The 17,591-nt window shown below is 40.5% G+C and overlaps 1 protein-coding gene across 4 annotated transcripts in view; it reads right to left on the reverse strand.

The window, feature by feature from the left end:
• NFATC1 (nuclear factor of activated T cells 1) overlaps positions 1–17,591 on the reverse strand; it is a 141,725-nt gene that overhangs the window by 102,474 nt on the left and 21,660 nt on the right. For all 4 annotated transcript variants that reach the window (XM_034429323.3, XM_087890375.1, XM_034429322.3 and 1 more), the window contains exon 2: positions 15,515–16,616. In XM_034429323.3, the coding sequence (XP_034285214.2) occupies positions 15,515–16,616 (1,102 nt within the window). The remainder of the gene's footprint in view (positions 1–15,514; positions 16,617–17,591) is intronic.

The raw sequence follows: 17,591 nt of genomic DNA on the forward strand, positions 1-17,591 counted from the left end.
TGGAAAACATTTTAAGCTTGGCTTAAAAAGAATTAAAAATACAATACATTAAGACATCAACCCATTAATCATAATAGATAAAGGTAGATTGTAAGATGTGGAAAAATACCCCCCCAAACAAATTCTATTTTGTGCAGAAATAGCCTTTTGGGAATATCAGTACTTCAGTTCCTTCAATTTGTATTCAATAAGCTTCACCTTTTGAAAAAACGTGTCAGCAATAAAAATTCTTCTACTAACAATTTTTGAAAATCCCAATCAGCCCCACAAATTGACCCAATGAAAGGTCTCTTTCCATTAACACTATCATTCTCTACTCATTTGCATGGGTATCTTAATGAATCTATCTGTTGGGTGGATTGGTAGGAGTCTTCAGTTTTCCAGTTACAGCTGACCTAGAACTCCCAGTGGTTTTAACCAAAAAACCAACGCATCAATGGTGGAGAATGTTGGTAGCTGTAATTCACCAACATCTGAAGGGCCACAGATTTTCCATTTTAGTTTTACTTTATTTTCAAGATACTATACAGTAGTGCAAGACTAGAAAGCTTTCACAGAAGATCCCCTCCCCTCCCCAATATGTGGCTAACAGTGAATATACACAACAAAGCACCATAGAATATTAGTTGGATTTTTCAGTGGCTATTCTAAGCACAGGTCAATCTTACTTATACTGTTCCCAAGCTTGCTACATTGATCAAGATCTGAATGATGTTTCTAAACATATGTCTATCCGCTAGCAAGGATCATGCTATGTCAAGATTGTAGGAAGATGGATTCACAGTCATTTGAGCATCTCCTTATTCAACATGGGGAGATCAGGTACCATAGTTAAATTATCTTCAATTTTGTTCAAGATTTGCATAGGTAGCCATGTCTAAGCTAACCAGTATCAGTAAGGATACCAAGCATATGGAGTGGAAAATACACCCCATAAGCAAGAAGTCACAATTAAGAAAGTTTGGTCTCTCATCACAGAAATACTTTGACTCATACTCTAAAAAGAATTAAAGAAAAAAGCAATCTCCTATCAGAATTGGCATTTCTTGCAATAATAAGATCCCCCACCCTGCTTTTTCAGGTTTTATAGGTCAAAGGTTTTATATTCATTGCATACAAGCCTTCCTGTTCTTCAAACTCCTGATTGCTTCGGTGTCTGTCTATAGCAAAATCTTTTTTGCAGTCTTTCCTTTTTCAATGAAATTCACGACTGCATTCCTCCCATGGCCCATGGGAATGTGGTATTTAGTAGCCTGCATATAGGTGACTGATGTAGGCTTCTTTATTGAGCATAACTGGAAAATTACAAAGATTCATCCCACTTCATGCAATGCTTTGTTACATATGCCGTCATTTGAAACATTCCTGGATAATTATCTGGAGAGATCTTGCTTGACTACAGAATAATTTATATAATATAAAGCAGCTGCCTATCTCCTGGTGATGATCACTGTATATTATGAAACAGATGCTTCTATTCTTTAGCCAGTTCATATATAAGATGGATTTTTCTCTTCCCCCCCCCCCCACTCTTGGAGGAATGAATATATATATATCAGGGATGGGTTCTACTTACCTTTACTACCGGTTCGCAACGGGGCCGCACGTGCGCACTTGCTTTGCTCATGTGCACTCTTCTGCACAAGCTCAGAACCTTCTGCACATATGCAGAAGCATTTTCATGACATCAGGGTCAGTGGGCGTTTGGTTATTCGGGTTTTCTCCCGCGTAAAATTAGAAGTAAAATTGCTCCTAGAAGCCAAAAACACCAGCCTGAAGATAACGAATGAGACTTCGTCGAAACGTCGCCAAGACACTTTCAATTTTACACGGGAGAAAACCCGAATAACCAAAGACATATATATTTCTATTGAGGCACCTGGTCTACACCAGCATGTGGGAGGGAGCATACATCATCCCTTTCGCCTTTCAGCTCCAATCCAGGAGCCCTCAAGCCATCGCATTCATGACAAACCATTTTATACCAAATTTATATTTCGCTGATAAAGAAATAAAGGGAGACTAGTATAGATCTATACTAGCCCAAGTTCAAATTAAGTAAGGGTATGGCTAGCTGATGAGAGCTAAATAGCTTGAAATAGATCTATATATCAGATATCAGGTTGTAACATATGGGTAGTACTTCTTTCTTTAAAAGCACTAATCCATCAATCAACAAAATGGTCCAAGTGCTTTCAATTTTAAAAGAGGGGGGGGAGAATAAAAATGGGAACTAACCTTACAAATCTGTGTATACATGTGAGTTTATGCCTACACACACACACACACACACACACACACACACACACAGACGTCATTATCTCTGTTTAGATCTCAGAACAGTACCAGAGACCTTGATTAAAAGGAGAGTTGCTGATTTTGTAGAAAGCAGCCACACAGTTCACATTTAATTAAAATTCTAATGTAAGCATGGATGAATAACAACACTAAATTGGTAATCATATCTGGAGTAGTTCCACTGGAATTAATTGGGCCCAACATGACTAAGTTAAACTTCATTGGTTTCAACAGGTATCCTTCAGGGAAGGGCAGACTACAGAATTGTCCATCTTTGTTTTCACAGGGAGGCTGAAATGCATCATCTGGAGACTAATGCAGAAGACATTCAGTTAGAAAGAAATGACTAGAGTGAGTCCAAGAACTGGATATTAGATCTGAATATGAGAAGTGAATAGAATTCAGTTCTTCTCCAAATATTCTTCTCACAAATATTCACTTTGGTTTATATGAAGCTTTCCTGGTTTCAGCACTATAATTTAGGAGAAGACATAATGTCACTTTATCATTGGTACTATTGAACATTTGGGAGTCAGACAACTTCACTCATTTTCTAGTTGTTCAGGAGCCTTGGAAGATTTTTAATTCAGCTGGGTAGCTTCAGATGCTGTTTATTAAGAAAAAGCTGCAAGATACATTACAAATAAGGCCCCCCTCATTTGTGATCTTGTTCAGGAGGGGGGAGCGGACCTGGCAGGTATTACAGAGACCTGGTTGGGCCAGGAGGGGGGGTTCCCCTTGTTGAAATGTGCCCACCAGGTTTCCACGCATTCCATCAGCTGAGGTCACAGGGGAGGGGCGGGCAGGTAGCGGTTATTATTAAAGAAGGTCTTAGACCGAGGGAGGCCACTGTTCCTCAGACGGCCAGCTGTGAGTCCCTCCTTGTGAAGTGGGGTCATGGGGTACAGATGGGTTTGCTGATCACGTACCTGGCTCCCTGCCACGTGGCAGCAGCCCTGCCCGAGTTACTCAACGTCATCGCAGCAGTGGCGGTTGACACCCCTAGATTTATGGTCATGGGGGATTTCAACCTGCCGTCTGTGGGTGAGACGTCTGAGGTGGCTCGGGAGTTCATGAATTCCATGACAGCTATGGACCTGACCCAGCTAATTCATGGCCCTACCCACATGGGGGGAAACACGCTGGACCTGGTTTTCATCTCTGGACAGTGGTTGAGTGATCTTGAGATAGGGGATATAGTCACCGAGCCCGTGTCATGGTCGGATCACTCTCTCCTTCGCCTTGACCTTCGAACCGCTGCACCTCGCCGCAGGGAGGCGGAGACGGTAAAATGGTTTCGCCCCAGGCGCTTGATGGAGCCTGACAGGTTCCAGATGGAGCTTGGGCCATTCCCTGAGGCTCTGGCTCACGCCTCGACTGGAGACCTAGTGGCTGCCTGGGATAAGGCGGCCGCTGGAGCTCTGGATCGGGTCGTGCCTTTGCGGCCTCTGATCTGGCGCCAATCTCATCTGGCTCCTCGGTTCACTGAGGAGCTAAGGGAGATGAAGCACCGGAAAAGACACCTAGAGAGTAGTTGGAGGGCCAGTCTTTCTGAATCTGACCGGACACTGGTAAGATCTCATATTAAGAATTACCTAGTGGCGATAAAAGCAGCAAAGTGTAATTATTTTGCTACTCTTATTGCGTCATCAGATAACCGCCCGGCTGCCCTGTTTAGGGTGACCCGCTCCTTGCTCCACCAGAGAGTGCGGGAGGGCCCCTTGGAGGGTAGAGCCGAGGACTTCGTACAGTATCTGAATAACAAAATCACTCAGATTCGGGAAGATCTGGACTCCGACTGGGTAGTTTCAGGGGGGATGACTGAGGCAGGTCTTGAGAATGTTATCTGGGATGAGTTTGATCCTGTGACTCCTGATGATGTGGACAGGATTCTGGATAGACTGAACGCGACCACATGTTTGTTGGACCCATGTTCCTCTTGGTTAGTGCTGGCTTCTCGGGAGGTGACGCGAGGCTGGCTCCAGCGGATTATAAATGCTTCATTGAGTGACGGTGACTTCCTCGCCGCCTTGAAAGAGGCAGTGGTGAGGCCTCTCCTCAAGAAGCCTTACCTGGACCCGGCAGTGTTGTCTAATTATCATCCGGTCTCCAACCTTCGCTTTGTGGTGAAGATTGTTGACAGTGTGGTTGCGCGACAGCTCCCCCAGCACCTGGATGAAACGGTGTATCTGGATCCGTTCCAGTCGGGCTTCAGGCCTGGGTACAGCACGGAAACGGCATTGGTCGCGTTGGTTGATGATCTCTGGAGGGCTTGGGACAGAGGTTGCTCCTCTGTCCTGGTCCTATTAGATATCTCAGCGGCTTTTGATACCATCGACCATGGTATCATGCTGCACTGGTTGGAAGAGTTAGGGGTGGGGGGCACTGTGTTGCGGTGGTTCTCCTTTCTCTCCGACCGGTTGCAGTCGGTGTTGGCAGGGGGGCAGAGGTCGACCCCAAGGCGCCTCATATGTGGGGTGCCACAAGGGTCGGTCCTCTCGCCCCTTCTGTTCAACATTTATGTAAAGCCACTGGGCGAGATCATCCGTGGTTTCGGGGTGAAGTACCATCAGTACATTGACGACACTCAGCTGTACATCTCCACCCCGGACCACCCCAACGATGCCCTTGAAGTGATGTCCCGGTGCCTGGAGGCCGTGCAAATCTGGATGGGGAGAAACAGGCTCAGGCTCAACCCATCCAAGACTGAGTGGCTGTGGTTTCCGACGTCCTGATATAGTCAGTTGGTGCCATCTCTGACTATTGGGGGCGAATCACTGGCCCCCACAGAGAGGGCTCGCAACTTGGGCATCCTCCTGGATTCACTGCTGTCTTTAGAAGAGCATTTGACGGCCGTGACCAGGAGGATTTTTCATCAGGTTCGCCTGATTCACCAGTTGCATCCCTTTCTGGATCGGGACTCCTTACGCACGGTCACTCATGCCCTCGTCACTTCCCGCCTGGACTACTGCAACGCTCTCTACATGGGGCTCCCCTTGAGGAGCACCCGGAAGCTCCAACTGGAGCAGAGTGCGGCCGTGCGGGTGGTTATGGGAGCGACATGGCGTTCACATGTAACACCTCTCCTGTCGACTGGCGGCCCCCAGGGGGAGAGCCTTCTCTGTGGGGGCATCTACTATCTGGAATGAGCTCCCCCCGGAGATGCGGAGGATCCCGGATCTACGCAATTTCCGCCGCGCTCTCAAGACCTTTTTATTCCATCTGGCGGGCCTGGCCTAATTTTCCCTTTTTCCCTTTTTTTGCATTTTTTTAAAATGCAATTTTAATTTGTTTTCAATTAGTGGGGTGTTTTAAATCTGTCTTCAGCCAAATTGTTTAATTCAGTTTTATTTTGCTTTTAAATTTTGTATTTATGTGTTTTATCTTGTGGCTGTTCACCGCCCTGAGTCCTTCGGGAGTAGGGCGGTATATAAATCAAATAAAACTAAACTAAACTAATCGTGTCGATCATCATCCAACTATGTATGATATTACAAGTTTTCTGACAGGACAGAAGGAGAAGGCACAAGATAAATAGATGTAAAGAACTCCAAATTAAACAGAACAAAGATAGCCACTACTGCAATAGTAAAAAAATGCCAATAGTATAATGATAGTAGAATAAACTGATGACATAGCAAAATGGGGGGGGGAGAGAGCCACAAGCAATTGTTGTATGCCATGTCAAACAATAAAGTAACTTCAGCTGTGATTATTTCAGGCACATGAAAGTAGTTCTCATTGCTGAACCTTCTGGCAGACAAGGTGCACATTTAACCCAGTGGGATCAGGCCATTCTGCTGACTGTTTATCATCTAATGAAAATGTGGCAGAAGAACTTTTGAGCAAAACAACTCTGAGAGCAGCTAAATGTCCAATCCATGTGTTTAAAGTATAGAGAGAACAGGCATATGGCCAATTTATTGCAACCATGAAAAGTGAACACATTCTGAAAAAAATTACATTGAGAACATCAATGCCATTCAGCACCAATGGTACTGTAGTTGCTATAGATGATGCAACTGAATATGAAAAGGCATATCCTAAATAGCACATATAAAAGATTTTTGTTAAAACATGCCAGTCAGTTCATCTTCTCATGTTAAACAAGAAGGTTTGAATAGTTGATTATACAATACTATGCAGAAAGAGAAGCAATATTCGCAGAAGTGTTGGCAGATTTATTTCTTATAGATATCTAATAAACCCTGAGAAATAAAATAAACTGGTCTCCAATCAAAATTTAAAACACTACTAAACCACTCCACTACAAAAAATAAACAATATAAAAACAAATAAACATGTAAAATGCCTAGATGGTCACAACCCAACCATCTATTTGAACTAAATATCAATCTAATATGAAGATTCATATAAGTTTATTTTACTGGTTTCTACACTGGTTTTGTTCTAAGTACCACTGAATGCATCAGCATCTGTTTCTAAGTTAACATACATTGTGTAACTGCAGAAGGAGTACCTTTGGATTCTGGAATAAATTTACCTTGTTCTCAACAATATGGGGAGAGGTATCTCCTCATTTCTTCAATGGGTAAGAAAAATATAGCTTGCACCTTCTCACTGACATTTCAGTTTATTCTTTCCTTTACTGTAATCCAGCCCTTGCATTGAGAAAGGAATATAAGGCAGAGCTTATGCATCAATAGATCTAAGCTCCCCAGAAAAATCAGGCTTCTTAATATTCCATAGAAAATACTGTAAATAAATGGTTATTACTACAACTGCATTTATACCTATTCTTATGGAAAGAAATCCTATGGATTTCAATTATAAATTAATTCTGCAAAGAAATTCATGAGTTATACAGCTTCATGAAAGTTTAAAAAGCAGCAAGATTTTTAATTATAAAAGAAATATACTTTAATGACAAACACAATAATGAAAGTAATATCAACGATTATACGCTGCACATCAGATTCTTCAAGAGAAAAATCTGAGAGATATATTCCATAATCTTGTGTACTATATACTATATATGGTACGCCATGTACCTTCGAGACCGACTTCTGCCACCAATAGCCTCCCACCGACCAGTCCGCTCCCACAGAGAGGGTCTCCTCAGGGTGCCATCGGCCAAGTTATGTCGGCTGGCGACACCCAGGGGGAGAGCCTTCTCTGTGGGAGCCCCAGCCCTGTGGAATGAACTGCCCCCGGAAATACGTAAGATCTCCGACCTCCGGGTGTTTCGCTGCGCTCTGAAGACCCTGTTGTTCCGCCAGGCCGGGCTATTAACATAACGTTTTAAATTGGGGTATTTTAAATTTCTGGGATTTTAAATTGGAGCCTAATTATTTAATGATTTTAAATTTTAATTGTTGTTTTGTTTCTGTGTTTTTAAATAGGCTGTACACCGCCCTGAGTCCTTCGGGAGAAGGGCGGTATAGAAATAAAATTATTATTATTATTATTATTATTATTATTATTATTATTATTATTATTATTATTATTATTATTAGTTAAGAACCAACTAATTTGTAAAAAAAAAAAAAAACCATGCTTTTCAACAGGCGTTTTCTGGGGCTGAGTTTCAGATCCAATTATAATCCATGGTTGGTTGATAAGAACATGACTCAGTGTGACTTAGTATGAATTCTTCTACCAGTGGCTCTAAACAAGGAGTGAGCAAAAGAAAGATTTATATTTATTGTTAGATCTCTGGATTGTTTGCAAAAGACAGCCAAGTCCCAGATTTCAAGTTCCAGTTATTTAACAGTAACAGTGACAAAATTCCACCCTCATGCTAAATTATACAAAGGAAAGAACAATAGTTTCGAGCTACTTCATTATATGGAAGCAAGAACTGGCTATGTCAGGAAAAAAGATAAAACTAAATTGAATGCAGCAGGAATAATATTACTTCAGGAGTGTCTGCAGTGAAACACAAAGCAATGGGGTCCAGAATGAATGGATGCTGAAAATATGTGGACTCAATACACAGACAAGTGGCCAGCATAAAAAAGTATGTTGTGATGGTTTGGTAATAGAGAATTAAATTACAAAATAATACAAAATAAAAGTGAGAAAAGAGAAACTTGAAAATGTGGTGGTTGGATGTAGCTGATAAGATCTTCAAAGAGAGATGAAAGCAAAAAGAGTAACTTTCTGAAATGGTTATGGACATAGTGGAGCAAAGATGGTTTTTAAGAACAAAGATATGGAGATGTATAGAGAGTAGTGTTGATTTACATTATTTAGATTTAGTTAAACTTTTTTCTTCTTTTCTCCTATCTTCAGTCATTCATTAGGTTTGTTTCCAAACTCTTTTTACATGTATGTATGTATGTATGTATGTATGTATGTATGTATGTATGTAGATGGAAAAATCTGAATTAGAAAGATAAAATGTGATTTGGGCATGCATGTAGCACCTGCTGTGAACATTTTTAACCAAATGCATCTTTCCTAGGTTTGTGCATCACATGTAAGTCCAGGAAAAATGCAGCTGCTTTAAATTGCTCCTGGCAGGTACCACATCAGGGCCATGTGCACCCCAAGTCACATTTTACTCCTTTAAATCTAGAACTCTGCCCTTCCATGTTCCAGATCAAAGACCAGCTCTCCAGGTCTGGCATTCAAAGTAAATTTCCAGGCCCAAATTTAAAAAAAAAAAAAAAATCTAATGGTGGTCTTTTTTGCTTATTTCTGTTAGTTGAACTTGAGATTCATCAACATTATCATCCTGAACTTGAAGTTTGCCTTTCCAAAATGTAAATCGTGCTCTGCCTTTTGATTCAATAGAAGACTGAAAATTATAGGCAAGGGAAGGCGTTTTCATTTTCAATCTTCTGTTGAATCAAAAACAGAAGAGAAGAAAAACCATGCAATTCTCAGAACTTCTCATAAGTAAGACTGTAGTTATCATTCTGTATTATATAGTTTGAATTTAGAGTTCTGTGGCATATAAAACTCTCATACTTACTTCTCTTACATTGAACAATCCTGTGTCAAAGGCACTTAAACAAAAGCTAAGAACAGCTTATTGAAATATTTCGGCTTCTCTTTTGCTTCACTAAACTGTAATCATTTGCCTCAAGAGTATTTTCCATCATAGATGGAGAAGTTTAGATAAGTTATTCCATTTTGCTGGAAGCAGCATGATTCACATGGCTATTAATCTGCTTGTATCAATACTTCCCTTATGAACTCCTGGTTCTGCTGTAAACATTTTCTACATGCTAAAACTTGGCATACCAGATAAAAGGCTACCTGATTGCAAACAGAGCAGAACATTAAATGCACAGAAAATACATCTACACACAAGGCTTTAACTGTGAGTCTTTGTACAAAAACAGCACCCAGATGTTTGGGATTTATCCAGAACCAGAATATAAATGCCAAATGTGCAATGAGAATCCACAGATTATTATGGCTCTGAAGAATTAGGTGGCAGCTCCCTCTCTAAATTTTTCAGATTGAACTGACTGACCAAAGTTGGTAGTCTTCCCGGGTCATAACACTGAAGCCACTTTCATATAACTGATGGACTATAGAGTGACCATGAAACTTCTATTTTTTAAAAACCATAATTGTGCTCGGTTAACATCTCAGAAAACATTATGTTGTAACTAACATTGTGAACTTGCTTAAAACCCTGCAACCAGCGGTGAAATCCAGCAGGTTCTGACAGGTTCTGGAGAACCGGTAGCGGAAATGTTGAGCAGTTCAGAGAATTGGCAAATACCACCTCTGGCTGGCCCCAGAGTGGGGAGGAAATGGGGATTTTGCAGTATCCTTCCCCTGGAGTGGGGTAGGAATGGAGATTTTGCAGTATTCTTCCCCTGCCACGCCCACCAAGCCACGCCCACAGAACCAGTAGTAAAACAATTTGGATTTCACCACTGCCTGCAACCCTGCAGTTTATCTAATTTTTTAAAAAACTTTCTCATGTAAAACTAATTATAGATGCACTCAGCAGATTACTTAAGGAATTAGAAGTAATCAGCAGAAATCTGGTAGCGCTTTATCTGACTAACATATGTTATACAGAGGAATAACCTTCCATAATAAATAAAATGAGTTAGTTGGCAGAGCTGCTGACTTTTGGCTCCCATGAAACTGTTCCTCTCCCATTATATAAGGAATAAAATGCCTGTATGTCACTTATCCATGAATAAAGTGCAAGCAGCACTAATTTCACTAAATGACTGAGAATGAGGCATTTGTAATAATCTATAATCTTATATTCAACAGCGAACTGCCTTTGAATATAGGTAGCTGTTGTCAAAAACATTGGCTAAATTAATTATTCATATCATCATAGGATCCATGTTAAAAAAACCTATTAATTTAGGAATTTTCCAATAGCCTTTTTTAGGGTTGTTTTTTTTTTCTGGAAAAGACAAAGGAGGTAATATAATAGTTTTGGCAAATAAACCTCATGACAGGGTGGATATCGGAATCTGTATTATTTGTTGGAACTCAACCTAGACTTTGAAAAAGAACAGACACTTAAAATAATCCAGGAGCAGGGAGTGATTCCAAATATACTATGACAAATGGCTACCTTTTGCTAGGATATTTAAAATACTAAATTTCAAGCGTGCATCTTATGACTGTGCTGACATCTCAGTTCAGCTTTTTTACACACATAAAATGAAAGGCATTCACGGGTTACAGGAAACTAGGTCCAGGGCATCAGATTGGTAAAATCAGACTTTTACAGTAGCTTCCAGATGTTCTGGAGCACAAGTTAATGAGAGCACATGGAAACATATTGAAAAAAATATCAGGAAACACATTTTTTTACACAAAAGCAAACCAGTGGAAAAATATTATATGCATAATACTGGAATGCAGTTATTGTCATTATTATTCTGGGTATTACTGTTTACATTTTAATTCCATGTGGTATTTAAAACAACAAAAGAAAAAGGTTTTCCTGTAAATTAGTGAATGATAAAAGATTTATGTGTTCAATTATCATAAGATTTTTCCTGATGTTTAAAATACATATGCAATCATTTTTTTCAACTAATGTAAATTTCGGGGAAGTGGCTTAAAACTCTTTCTTTAAACCCAATTTTAAGCTTTATAACCTAAACAAATTTTAGAGATACACATTTCCTCACATTTTGGCACTACAGATACCATCATCTTGATACACATATTATATATTATTGCCCATAAACCCTGCACCTAGGAAGTTCTAGAAGAATAAGGCATGGAAATGGGCTGGTACTATGAGAAATTTTTATTTATATATCCAATATTGTTCGCTTATTTGAAATGCTATGTTCTGACTGTTTACACCTACCTTAAATAGATCACATACCAGTTTTAGACAGACTCATATACTTCAAAAGGATGAGACAAAAATAGATTGCATTGTCTGATACATTAAACATGGGTCGGATGCATTCCCTTTCTGAGGCCTTAAAACCTAGTAATCACACCTCTATAAATTAGTAACTATTCACCAAATCAGATGTCAGAGCTCCTGCTTTTTTTCAGATAAAAGCAAAGAATAGAAATATATGAACCTTCAAGCAGGATTTATGCACCTGAAAAAAGGAACCAGCCCTTCCAAAAATATAAAACTCTACACCTCATGGAAACCTTACTGTCACCCACGTTACATGGTATCATGATGTCTCAGCTCTGCCGCATAAGGGCATCTGGAGGGAGTGTGCAGAAACATTCAAGATCATGGATGTATCAACATGATCAAAACCCCAGTTCCGTACATGTACAGAACACACATTAAAGGGATGTGTGTGCGAAGGCTTTAATTGCACCAACCATTTTTACTTTTTTGACCTTCACCCACTGGGCACCCAACAGCAATACATACATACATATCAGGGGTGAAATCCAACAGGTTCTGGAGAACTGGTAGCAGAAATTTTGAGTAGTTCAGAGAACTGACAAATACCACCTCTGGCTGGCCCCAGAATGGGGTGGGAATGGAGATTTTGCAATATCCTTCCCCCTGGAGTGGGATGGGAATGGGGATTTTGCAGTATCCTTCCCCTGGAGTGGGGTGGGAATGGGGATTTTGCAGTATCCTTCCCCTGGAGTGGGGTGGGAATTTTGCAGTATCCTTCCCCTGGAGTGGGGTGGGAATGGGGATTTTGCAGTATCCTTCCCCTTGAGTGGGGTGGTAATGGGGATTTTGCAGTATCCTTCCCCTACCACGCCCACTAAGCGATGCCCACCAAGCCACGCCCACAGAACCGCTAGTAAAAAAATTTGGATTTCACCACTGGTACATGTATACATACATACATACATACATACATACATACATACATACATACATCAGTGGTGAAATCTAAAATTTGTTACTACCGGTTCTGTGGGCGTGGCTTGATGGGGGGGTTAATGTGGCTGGGTGGGCGTGGCCATTTTTTTTTTTTTTTACTTTTAAAACCATTTTTAAAAGTATTTTAAACCATTTTCGGTGAAGTGTTTGTAAAAAAATGCTTTCAAAAGGTTCTGACAATCCAAGCTGAGTTGCCTGATCGGCACAGGATTTTTAAAAAGCCTCTGCCGATCAGGCAACTCAGCTTGGATCGTCAGAGGCATTTAAAAGAAAAAAGGGTTTTTTTCTTTTAAAAGCCTTTGACGATCCCAGCTGAGCCGTGCGATCATCAGAGGCTTTTTTTTTTACTTTTAAAAGCATTTTTTGGCGGAAGAGGTTGTAGAAAAAATGCTTTTAAAAGTAAAAAAAAAAGCCTCTGATGATTATGTGCTCAGCTGGGCAATGGGGGGGGGGCAGGGATTTTTGCTACTGGTTCTCCGAACCACCTGCCTCCATCGCTATCGGATCGGGTGATCCGGTCCGAACAGGGAGCATTTCACCCATGATATATATACACACATACATACATACATACATACATACATACATACATACATGTTTTTCTTTTAGCCAGGTTTTTCCTACGTAACCAAGATTTTTCTACAGCCCTAGCTCATATATATATATATATGTATGTAACTGCTCTATTTGGACTCTTGACTAGTCTTCAAAAATATAGAACAGCATGATAACTTTGCATACAACAAAGGTCCACTGGCCCATATTATCACATGCAAAAAAGAGTTCAAAATGCTGCTAACTTCCCTGCTTGCAAAATTGCAAAACAATGTCTGAAATAGTAGACATCAAACATGAGCTTCATGGAGTAGAAGTTACAGCTGTGTGTATGCATATTGTTATTTTAATATGTCTTTGGGGAGTTGGCCATTATATACACAAACAGAACACCAAAAACCAAGACAAGACAGTCTTAACACCATACACAGCAACATAATGTTAAGGTCTGTGTTTTATTTTTTTTTATTTTGCATGTTATCTTTCTATTATTATATTATTGCTTACATTACACTGCAGGAGATGGAAAGCAAGATTCCGTGAGCTCTGCAGAAAGACTAATTTTATCTGGTTCCTCCCCTCCTTGAACTATTTTTATTTCAGATTTAAAACTGGGTGCCTCATTTGCTCTTTCATCCCTTCCCCTTTTATTTCTTCCTACCGTACTTTTATGCTATTACTTTTTTGAATGTAGGCAGAAGTGACCGATGGATATGGGAAAAAAAAAAGTCCAGGTAGTGGCAATGTACATAAAAAAGCAGGTGGAGCTTCAACTGTATACCATCATAATCTTCTTGATTCTTTTGATCATACCCTGTAGACAATGTAGGATTGCAGGCCAGAACTATCTTATTTTAATGATTATGTATAAAACTCATCCTAGGAAAGAAAGAAGTCAAATAAAATCATTTTGAAAGAATTGCCAGTGACCCAAGTGATGCTGCCACTGCCCTCTTGCAATGCCTGGAGGCTGTAGGCATCTGGATAGGGGCCACAGACTTCTGCTGAACCCTGGTGAGGTCAAGTAGGCTTTGGATACACGGAGCTTTGGGATCTGGGACATTAATATCTTTAGTTCTGGATGGGGTTGCACTGCTCCAGACATATCAGTGTGCAACTTGGGGGATTCTCCTGGACTCGTGATTCTTGCTCTAAGAGCAGGGGACAATTGTGGCTAGGAGAGCCTTTGCACAATTGCATGTTATGCACCAGTTGTGCCCTTTCCTGAATTGGGAATCCCTATGCTCAGTCAATCAAGCCATCGTCATCTCATGCTTGGACTATTGGAACACAGTCTACATGGAGCTACCTTTAAAGAGTATTCAGAAGCTATAGCTTGCGCAGAATGCAGCTGCACAGATAGTTCTTGGGGTCCATATTACACCACTGTTTCATGAGCTGTACTGGTTGCAAGTTTGCTTTCAGGTCTAATTCAAGGTATTGGTTTTTACCTTTAAAGCCCTTCATGGCATGGGTCCAGGTTATCTGAGGGACTGTCTCACTTCAAGGGGTTAGTCCACCCCAACCCATGCCAGCAGAAGGGGCATGTTGCAGGCCCCATTGGTCAAGAAATTCCGGCTGGCAAGATTCAGGAGAATAGCTTTTTCTGCTGTGGCTCCCACTATCTGGAACATCATTCCTCTCCCCCTCCCCGAGATGGGATCTGTACCCCCATCCTTTTAGTCTTCTGAAGACCTGGCTCTGCCAATTGGCCAGGGACCCCAATAGGGGCATGTCATGTTGGAGGCAGTAAATAAATTAAATAGATCTCATCTCCTTCCTGTGAGCATCTTGTTCTCTCCTCCCCATCTTTGTCAATTTTAAATCAAGTTTAATGCTACTATTTATTGTTTTAAATTTAATGTTTTATATTTGTGTTTATTGATTGTCTAGAATTGACTCTAGGTAAGATGGGTGACATATGTTAAACAAACAAACAATTAAATATCATCACATGTGTACACATGGGCCTAAGAATTTATAGCTAAAGGCTGATAAGGATATTTTTGAAACAAAATCAACCACTTCTATACATTGCGTGATATATTCCCCCTGTAATCAAGCATTCACCATCTATTTTCAAGTTTGTAAAAGTAACTGTTTTGATTAGGGATTTTTAAAAATACTACCCAGATAGGAAACTAGCGGATATCTAAGAATCTACGGAAACTGGTTTGAATTTGCCTTTACCAACCAAAATGAAAATAAGTCTTAACATATCATGTTACAAAAGCAAAAAGACAGCACTATAAAAAAGATTCTGGTTGTCTATAGCTACCATGTTTGAAGTAGTAAAAACAAAGGCATTATTGGGAGGAGGTAAAGCAAAAGAAAAAATGGAGACTTTTTTTTTAAAGATTACATCTAAAGAAACTGTACCTCATGTATGATGTTGGGGACAAAGGCTTTGATTTGGCCCACTGATAGGGATACTGTGGAACTGAAAGATACTGATCACAGAAGCTTCCTTTTCTGATGTGCTGGAACCCAGGAAACTCTTCTGGTGATAAATCGGTAATCGGTGATATGGTCCCTTGATCATCTCCACTAGGTTCGGTCTTGAGTGCCATGGAGGGAGTGTGATCTACTGCAGTTTTCCTAGACTTGATAGGAATTCCATCATTCATATCTATTGTGCTGTCAGTAGTGAGGGCATTAATTGCTGCAACAATGGCTGAACTGGTATATTGGTTAGTGTTTCCCAACCATGTCTCATCAGTCACACTAACCCTCGGAGAATTTTGGGGAGAAGGGGTTGGGGAGTGATGTGGAGAGTAGGATGTCTGTCTGCCATTCAAACTGTATTTTCTCTTATTACAGGGAGAGGATGGCCTGGAGTTGCGAGAGCTCAGCCAGTTTTCTTCAGTAATACTTGTTCTGGGAGACGTGGAAGGAGAATGTCGGGGTGAATTAAGGAGCGTGCAGGGAACTAAACTTCGCTGATACCTCTCCTCAGTTTCATTGGTCTTGGGTGATACGCATGGCGATTGCCAAGGAGATGTCTGGGGTGAAGTATAAGGATAGGAATAATTTGATTCATAGGAAGACGCTTCTGAATTGCAACTTCTGGAAGACAGGCTACTGGCTGGGCTCAGACAAGATGGGTCCCTGTAAGCCTCAATGTTTGGTAAATTCAAAGTAGCAGTAGAAGGCGATCTCTTGGTGTTTTGGGTAGATTCATCAACCTCCGCTTCATGGAAGAACTGGTTGTTGTTTTGATGCAGTCCTAAGTAGGTGGTTATTTCAATTCTAGGACTTTCTAATGCTGGCACTCCATTAGGTCTGACACTTGGAGGCAAATAATATCCAGCAGTGCTATTGTCAGCATGCCCTCCATAACCTGAAAGATGATTAGCTGATGAGACATTTGGAATGACTGGAATAGACGTTTGAAGGCCGTGACATGGAGTTGGCAGTGAAGAATGTGCCACATTTAGAGGCAAACTTGAATTTATATTTGAAGATGCATAGTTATAATGTTCTGCAAAAAGATAAAAAAGAAAAAGAAAAGACATGAGATGAGATGTTGCACATAGACACAAATTAATTCATTAGTAAGCTGAATCCCTTTCATGATCCAGTGAATATACTAGAGTTTTCTCTGGAATCAAAGCCTACCTTAACCATTTCAAAGATGGCCAAGAGCTAGTGTCATTTAGCCATTCAAGAATGGACTAGGACCAAAGAGTTCTAGGTTCTGGGTTTAAGTCCATCCTCAACCATGGAAGCTCATTAAAGATTTGGAACCAGTCACCTTCTTTCGGCCCCACCTACTTCACAGAATTATTGCAAAAAAAAAAAAAATAAAAAAAAATGGAGAAGGCTACATATGCACCTTGAACTTCTAGAGAAAGACAGTAACAAATAAGCTTCGCCATTAACCAGCTCTTGAGTTCTTAGACTCCATTTATCTTTTTTTAAAGTCAGAATTTGCAATGACATCCTTTATAACAGGACTATCAAGTTATTTTTGAGCAGAGTGAGGTATTTAACCTTTAAATGGTGTGCCAGAATCAGGCCAGGGCCAAGGGCCAGGACATACAGTACACCTAATTTATTACCAACATAAACAGAAATAAACTTAATGCAGTGAATATGATCACTCTCCAATATAAAATAATAAATTGTTTTTTTTCAGTTACATAAGAAAAACATGGAGGGTCTTGATTCTTGAGGGCTGTTATTACAGGATTGCAGAACAAGCAGAAGTCCATAGGCTGAAGACATCTTTGGATGTTACTGCATGAAAGTCCATGTGAATAAATTGCACTTTCTTTTAGCATTTCTGGGATAAGAAAGGATGCAGTTGTGGCCAGGAGGGTCTTTGCACAGGTTCATCTTGTGCACCAGTTACCCTTTCCTTGATCAAGAGGGCCTTCAGACAGTTATTCATGCCCTCTGATTGAATTATTGCAATGTGCTCTTCATAGATCTATCATAGTGCTCTATCATGGAA

Source organism: Pantherophis guttatus, chromosome 3, assembly GCF_059756535.1.
Source record: "Pantherophis guttatus breed Tessera chromosome 3, ASM5975653v1, whole genome shotgun sequence".
Classification (NCBI taxonomy): domain Eukaryota; kingdom Metazoa; phylum Chordata; class Lepidosauria; order Squamata; family Colubridae; genus Pantherophis; species Pantherophis guttatus.